This window comes from Rhagoletis pomonella, unplaced genomic scaffold (genome assembly GCF_013731165.1).
Source record: "Rhagoletis pomonella isolate Grant_MI unplaced genomic scaffold, Rhpom_1.0 Rhpom_scaffold_00495, whole genome shotgun sequence".
Classification (NCBI taxonomy): domain Eukaryota; kingdom Metazoa; phylum Arthropoda; class Insecta; order Diptera; family Tephritidae; genus Rhagoletis; species Rhagoletis pomonella.
Window position 1 is genome coordinate 64,071 of NW_023459049.1, and position 8,483 is coordinate 72,553.

The 8,483-nt window shown below is 32.1% G+C and overlaps 1 protein-coding gene across 1 annotated transcript; it reads right to left on the reverse strand.

Annotated features, from left to right (window-relative positions):
• LOC118751021 lies at window positions 1-3,648 on the reverse strand. Its single transcript, XM_036485781.1, has 4 exons — window positions 3,355-3,648; window positions 519-612; window positions 323-453; window positions 1-260 (listed from the first exon to the last, which is right to left on the reverse strand). Exons 1-4 carry the CDS (start codon window positions 3,514-3,516, stop codon window positions 138-140), a joined length of 510 nt encoding a protein of 169 aa, XP_036341674.1. The 5' UTR covers window positions 3,517-3,648; the 3' UTR covers window positions 1-137.
• Between the last annotated feature and the right edge of the window lie 4,835 nt (window positions 3,649-8,483).

The window sequence follows — 8,483 nt, forward strand, 5'->3', positions numbered from 1 at the left end:
TTAACTGCCAATTCTGAGTTAACTGTGCACTGTGAATTTGGCCCTAAGAAAGATTGAAAATAGTTCGAAGCTGAAAATATTACATTGAAGGTGCCAAACCATGAGCATCTTTAAACTGTTTAGCCACTATTGAGAGTTCAGTAAAAAGTTGAATTGCTAGCCGAAGTGGAACTGCTAGCTGATGAGTTAAGAGGTTGGTTTTCAATCCAATTTTGAACAGTTGAGTTCATAGTCAGAGAAGATAGACATTGATATGGAAACTGAAAAATAAATCGTTAAAAAATATGTTACAACTTCATAAGAAAGTATTTATTTATATTACGTTCTGGTGCTTCCACAGACGGAGTTTTTCTCCAAGTTCTGCTCTATAACCGATATTTTCTTGCCCTGGAAATATCAACGCCAAGTCGTCAGAGTTTATGTATTTTAAGCGGTCATATGTGAATCCACAAGCTTTTCATTGGTCAGTAAAAACATTACGCGTTATGAAACGTTTGCATTATAAAATAAAAAATTACCATAAAGGGCATCAAAAGCGCTTTCCATGCTCATCTCTCTCAACAGTTCTTTTAATTGGTCATCTTCAACTCCTCCTGATTTATTTTGGACAATCTATTTAGGTAAACAACGTTATAATATTGTGATGAGTAAATATCGATACAGCTTTAAGTACATCTGGTTAGGGACACGAATTTCGATACGATACGATACCATATCAATATTTTTCCATTCGATACCGATACTTTTTACTCGATAGTTTTGAAACGATATTGTTTTGAATCGAGTACCAGAACCCTGGTATCGTATCGAATCATAAATTCACATTACAAAGTTAATTTAATTAAAATAAAATTTTGAACATTATATTAAAAATTATAGTATTTTATTAAATTATTTTCAATGTACTTAAGGGAAAGTACATATGTATGTGCATTTCCAGTCTGGCGTGGCGTGACGAAATGTTAAAAATTAAATTGAAAACGTCAAAATTGAAAAGTTCTGGGAATTGGGAAAGACTATTTGTATACATTTTTCAAAATATTGAAAGTTAATTTTCCAAAATGTAAAACTCTTTCCTCCTTTTTTATCAGCCGAAGTATCTGACGTGACGTTACATGACGTGACGTTACTAAAACTTATATTGTTTTTCTTTAATTGTTATTAAACTAATTTTCAACGCAAATAAAACATGAATTGCATGTCGAATATGTTTTTTTTATTTTGACTTCAACGCTTCTAATATGTGTGTATAGAGATATCGTCGATGGTTTTGCAAAACCGCCCATCGACCAGTTGCAAAATCGCCTAAATCGCCGTTGTGGCAAAAATGAGATTTTGTAACCCTGAACTCCAGGCATCGAAATTTAAGCATACAAATCGTTAAATTCAATGTACAGATTTGTAAAATAATAGCTAGAGAAAATGCCGCCTATCAAGGCAATGCCTTCACAGAATAAATCGCTTTTCGCTATCCTGTAAAATTTGAGTGCCGTAAGGTAGGTGGTTTTGCAATCGGGCGATGGGCGGTTTTGCAAAATGTATTTATGTATTTATAAATGTATGGTTTACAGATCACTTTCGAAGAATTGATGGAGTGTGGTGGCTGGAACATGTCCCCTTCCGTCTCGCAAAAGAAGTGAGTAGTCTATTTGTCTATTTTTTAACGTTAACCTATCCAACTGTTTATTAAGCTAAAGGGGACCTTAGTAGAGTTAACCGTTCGGCGCTGGGGCGATTAACAGGTGGTATCGCAACGTTAACAGAATGTTAAACATTAACTTACTATGTTCGAATTTAGCCCCGAGGCATAAACAGCTTTAAAGAGTGCAAATGTGTTCTATCTTAGGTTGGCACCGCGCCTTCGGTGATGTCAATTAACACACTTACCTCTACATAAGCAAACAGTTATTAAATTGGTCAAACAATATTCAGATTTAATTTTCGATTTTGGTATCGATATTTGGAATAACGAGTATTTTTATCACGATATTCTTACAGCGATATTTCAATTGAGTACTATATCGATACTTTCGGTTCGATATCGTGTCCCTACATCTAGTGCCAGTAAAAAGTATCATCTCAACATTTTGACTAGTTTTGACTATTTTATCTAGGCATATCCAATTATAATGCAGCCTTGTTCTTTCTAACAGATCGATATTTTGTTTTTTTTTTTTGACAAGAATATTTTAAAATTTTTAACAATTTTCATGAAAAGCCAAACATCGGTCAACCTAAAATTTAATTTTTACTGAGAAAACAAGCAGCATAACTTAAAAATATACCTAGGAAGTCAAAGTGAATCAGAATACCAATTTAACGCAGTAATACGCGCTTAACTAAGAAAAATAAATAAGTTCTAACAATTTTTATAAGAAAAACAACAATAAGTTTATTTAAAATATAATTTTTACTTTAAAAACAACAGTTTTAGTTGAAAATACCCCTAAGGACTAAAAAATCAGAAAGACTTTTGGAACCGTAAACTTAACGCAGAACGCGGTAACACTAAGAAAAATTAAAAAGTACTTTTATCGGCAGTTTTTTTGCTAATTTTTTCGAAGCCACCTACCCGAATTGCTTATTAGTTTTTTAAGGGAGAAAACATCGCAGGTCTGTGTTTTTTGTAGTTCTTTTGCTGGCGGTATAATGCATTTTCCTCCACATAAAAAAAAATTTTGAACTTTAGTACATAAATACTTTGTATGGAACCAAATGTTTAACACCGTCAGCTAAAAAAAAATGAACGTGCTTTTTTAACAACTGAAAACTTTTACTTTTTTATACTAAAAATTAATGGGCTACCCAAACTGGGAACGTTTGTGAAAATTTTTTGAATTCTCATACCTTTTGTACAAAGTGTGATATGTGGATTTACATATATCGAGCCATAACCGCTAAAATAACGTAAGCGACATTTTTTCAAAATTTTCTTTTTGATGCAGAAATATTCCTAGAGCATCTAGATACATTTCTGCATCAAAAAGAAAATTTTGTAAAAAATTTCGCTTACGTTATTTTGGCGGTTAGGGCTCGATATGTATGGTGTTTAATACATAATGAGCTAGACTTTTTTGCAAAATGAATAACCATCAAATAAACAAAAGAAAAAATGCCCAAATTAGTTAAAGTTTTGAGATTCTTTTATTTTAACGGCACTATGTGCATTTGCGCATACATATGTAGATATATATTAGCCGTGTTTGTTTTTTACAATTATACATAGTACCTACATACATATACATACATGCATATATTCGTTTGAGGTGTAAAAGCAACCATTTCCATTTACTTATGTACATATGTATGTATGTATGTCAAATACGCCTATTATATAAAAAAATCTGTTCATACCTGTTGTAAATTTCCACATAATGACTCACACTGAGTAACTTGCGTTAGAATTCCTCCACTTTGACCGATTAATGCAGGCGTTGCTTCCAGAAAGATATGCTGCCCTGCGTCATCCTCAGCCAGCGACGCATTTTCGCCAAATATTAAGCAGTTATCGCTCATTTTCACTTTTATTTCAATGTAAACTTAACCTCCTGAATTATTCTTATCAAAAACCCTCACTGTCCGTACTTTAAATCGTGTAAAAAAAAAATGTATGCGAATTTTAATGGAGCCAGCGTTTTTAAGTGAGAATTATTTGCACGCACGTACAAGAGTATCAACGTGGAATTTTAACATAGGAAATTGATATGACAATGTCATACATGACAATATCAATTTAACAGTTTTCATATCAATTTAACGTTAAACCTGTTGTTTTGATTATTTTCAATGTTAATATGACATTTTTTGGCGTATGTATCTGTACATACATATGTACATATGTATCTATGTATGAAAAATTTGCATTTTGTGTTGACCTAAACTGGAGACACCTAATTGCGTCAAAAAGCTTCTTCCTGGAATTGTTTCGTTGAAAAAGTGATCGGGCTAATAGGAAATTGATATGACAATGTCATACATACGGTGACCATATTTATGCGAGCCGAATACGGGACAAAAAATATTTTTGCTAATTTTTTCCATAAAAGCTAACAAATCTTAACACCCTCTTAAATGATCTTAGATGTATGTATTAGCCTTGAAACAGCCTCCCTAAGTAACATCACAAATTTGTAGGATATTTTTCTCGAGATTTTTACTCGGTAAAATTTTTTACAAAAGTTTCTTTAAATTTCAATTTCAATTTTAATGAGCTACAAAACTGCAACCAAATTTTTTTCTAAAGGTTCTAATTAAAAAGTTTGAAATTTTGGTGGAAATTTGTAGAATTAGTTCTCATAGTTTTTGCAGAAAGTCGGAAATTTGGATTCATATGATTTTTGTTAGGAAAAGAGCTTCACTTTAAAAATATCATAAACATTAAATAGACAAAAGAAAAATGGCCGAACCTTGCTAAAATATAGAATCCTAATTTATCTTTTGGTCGTTGTATCTGTTCATCTATTCCAAGCACAGGCATTCAGATTAGAAAATAATAACTGGTTATGGAGAAAGTTACGATCATATCCCAACATCATTCAAAACTGGTTCATAGGCATGCCATTTTAATCAGCTTTTAAGGCGTCGAAATACTGAACCCCGAATACGGGGCAAATACAGGACATTAAAAGAAATACAGAACATTTGGCGTACCGTATAAAAGAAATTAATTGCCAGGACAACTGGTCAAAAAAGAGGACTGTCCCGTATAATACAGGACGGATGGTCACCGTAATCATACATGATAATATTAATTTAACAGTTTTCATATCAATTTAACGTGAAACCTGTTGTTTTGATTATTTTTAGTGTTAATATGACATTTTCTGGCGTATGGATATGTAGATGTGTACATATGTATCTATGTGAGAATACTATACACTTAATTTCGAATATACATACATGCATTATATATTTTCGAAAGTAAATGAAATTTTTTCTTCTGCCAGGAGTTTGTCTTTATATTCATCTCTCTCAGTTCAGAATGAAGCGCAATAAAACGTGTAATATATTTATAACGCTGTTTTCCTTGCTGACGTTCTTATGTTGTTGTACCAAAGCTGTTTCTCTTCTTACTATGGTACATTTATCTCGAATAAATTCCTTGAATTTCGGCGTAATTCATGAAATTTTTTGTCTGGTAAACAGTAGCTCAGTGTTTTGCTTTTGTTTATTTCATAGTTAGTAGTCGTTTAGATAGGGATCAAGATATTAAGATATTGTAGCTATGTACTTAGTAGTTAAAGCGATTGTAATTAGTGCGGATAAACGAAAAATATTTTATAGAGCTGCCTACGGTTATCGCTGTCTTCGACTGTGTATTATTATTAATTAATTTTTTATGAAAATATTGTTAAATTTATAACAAAAACTAAGTAAATCCAAGTTTGAAACTTTGTACAAAAATTAAAAAAAAAATAGTTTCATCAGAATTGCACATTTTTTATTCAGAATTTGGCGCTCATACATGGATTTTATGAGAAGCTTTATCATGAAGGTTTGCCTTTGCTGCCGAGGGGCGACCGCTCTTAGAAAAAACTTTTTCTAATTTAGATTTTGTCCTACGGAGTGGTTGCGCAGACCTCTAACCACGCAGTCACAGCGGCCGTCGATTTTGGTAGGGTGTTGTGCAATTTCTTCCATATAAAAATATATTTCGCTAATGCGTTGAATGGAAGAAAATGCGGGACCCCGCAGTAAAAAAAAAAAATTATCAAAAATCAAGCTCAAACTGCTATAAAACTGCGTTCAAAAAAGTTTTAAATTTTGATGAAGATGTGTTGTATTCTTACAAATTTTTTATTATATACCGAGGGCTTATATTCAATACCCTTTATCTGCACTTTTCACAAAAATGATATAAGACTTAACTGTCATTGGTGATATTAACGCTTGACAGAATAATTTACAATTAAATTCCAATGTCAGAATTAACGTCAGTGGTGACATGTATGTCCAGATACGTTATAACATCACAAGATAGTTTTTGTGAAAATTGCATATAGAGGATATTGAATATATGCACTCGATATGTACATATGTATATGGGCGATTCCATCCAAAAGTCTACCGCGTAAAAAAAGCATCAGTCCAGCGCCTTCGTCTTGACTTGAAGTCTGTGACGGAGCCGCAGCTGCTAAACTTTAACGTATAATACGAGATATTGGTTAAGACCACATTCAAGTTAAATTATATTACTTTTTATATTAGCCTAGGTCCCCTAGGTATTAATATTCTTCTTAGTGTTCGTGTTCGTCTTCCCATTATCTTCGTCTTGGATTTGTGCATAAGTTAGCTAAGACTTCTGAAACACCTGGCAACCCTCCTAAATATAGTTAGGAAATAAACTAAACTGACATTGTGATACCTACATATTTCATTCGCCCGATGAATTAAGTTAAATTTGATTTTTTAAATACGTGACAACGGTGCTAAATACAGTTCAGAAATAAAGCCTTTTTAAACCCTTTTTTTTGATACCCATAAATTTAATAATTGCTTTAACTTATTAAATAATTTTAGTTTACCTTTTTAAACAGGTGGCAACAATCTTTGACATTCTAAATATTCAAACTAAGGATATCTTACCACGTTCGTTTCCAGTCATATTTCATTTAACTTATGCACACTGAGGGAAAAAAATTTTAGAATTAAAAAACCGTGCTAGATTTAAAAAAATACGCATATGAAAGAGCACCAACCCAACTCGTTTTAAATTTGAGTATGTACGTTATAAAATACGTGGTTGTGAAGTGCACAGATGCTTTTTCGTAATTCAGAAGAAAAAAATGTAATTTTATGTTCCGTCTGATGGTAATTGAACCCGGACCCTCTTGGGCGCAATCAATTGTAGCAAGCGTCTTTGCCCACTCAGCTACAGCCACACATGTAAATGTGTTTTCAAATGTGGAGTTTGAATCAACATCCCAGCGCGCGATTAGTGCATTATGTCATATTTACCATGTATGTGTGTATATGTTGTCACCGCTGTGTATGCTTTGTATACATATACTTTCTTAATTACATATTAAAAAGCATCCGAGACGTGCAAAACGTATATTTCCATTATACGTAGTGTATGAATAATGGAAATATTCAATTTTCACTTGATTTAAATACGATCATTTTTAAACGGTAATCAAATAAACATTTTTTATTCTTACAACGCGTTCTTTTTCTCAGTGCATACTTTAATTAAATTCTAATTTAAAAACAGGTGGTAACCCTATTCAAAATGTTTTAAAACCAAACCTTGGTTAAGCTTTTTCGAGTGACACACATATTGCGACATATACTTAAATAGTGTACCTAATTCCCTTAATTCAAGTTGAATCTAATTTCTAAAACATATGACAACCCTATTAAAAAAAATTAAAAAAAAAAACATTTTTAACCCATGTCGATTTATACCCATACTTAAGTAATTCATTTGACTTATTAAATAATTTGAGTTTAACAATTTTTCACACAGATGGAAACCCTCCTTAATGTTATAAATGCTCAAACTAAATATTTCATAATACTCCATTGTTTGACGCCCATATTTTGTATAATTGAATTAAATTCGACTTATCAAACAGATGGCAATTCTGTTCAAATAATTTTTAAACCAAAACTTCGTTAAACCTTTTTCGTCTAACACATATTGTGATACATATTTGAATTATCTAATACTCTTAATTAAAATTGAATTTAATGGTAAAATCAGGTGGCATCCCCTCCTACATGCCGCTTGGAAATAAAGTTTCTTCGAAGCCATTTTGACTTATATTCATATTGAAGAATTTTATTTATCCTATTGCTTATATTGTTTTTAACTTTGTAACAAGGTGGCAACCCTCTGCAAAATATTTTCAAACCACAACCTCTTTCGTCCTACCCCAAAATGCGCATCGGCGGCATTATTTTTAACTAGATGCATTCAACATACCTGTACATAAGCGATACCTGACTTAAAAATTGTGCAACTATTACCAATCACCAAAGAAAGTATTACGTCGATTAGATTATAAATATTGCGCCATCTGTTACTCAAAAGCTCTCTCTCACTTCCAGCGCAAGCTCGTGTTTGCAAAATGATGACGAAGTGATTTTGTATGGATAATGATGTATGCCCATATATGTATTTGAATAAAATAAACATAGTTAGAAGATATCAGCATATACCTCCCGTATACCAAAGAAAGGAAAAAACTTAAATTTTTTACTAGAGAAAACAAAAACAAAATAATTTGAGCGGTTTTCGGGCATTTTGGTACTAACAACAATTTTTTGCCTTATAATGCTCTATTTATATAAAATTTGTACGCGATAATATTTCCATTGCTCCAAAGATCTTGTTATTTCTGCGACAGAAACCGAATTGGTTACTTACAAAAATGAATGATAGGTTTGGAAACGCCATGCTTTTCTTTGCAATCGCTTCAATAGTTCTCGTGCAATAAGCGTTTTCGTGAAGCTCTAAGAATTACAACTACAACATTTGA

What these genes read in the sequence shown, in the direction of transcription:
- LOC118751021 (XM_036485781.1), bottom strand. Translation starts at nt 3,516, where the DNA reads ATGAGCGATAACTGCTTAATATTTGGCGAAAATGCGTCGCTGGCTGAG. An exon ending in TATGTGGAAATTTACAACAG is followed by an intron (nt 613 to 3,354) that starts GTATGAACAGAT and finishes TTACCTAAATAG; the next exon opens with ATTGTCCAAAATAAATCAGG. An exon ending in GTCTGTGGAAGCACCAGAAC is followed by an intron (nt 261 to 322) that starts GTAATATAAATA and finishes TTTATTTTTCAG; the next exon opens with TTTCCATATCAATGTCTATC.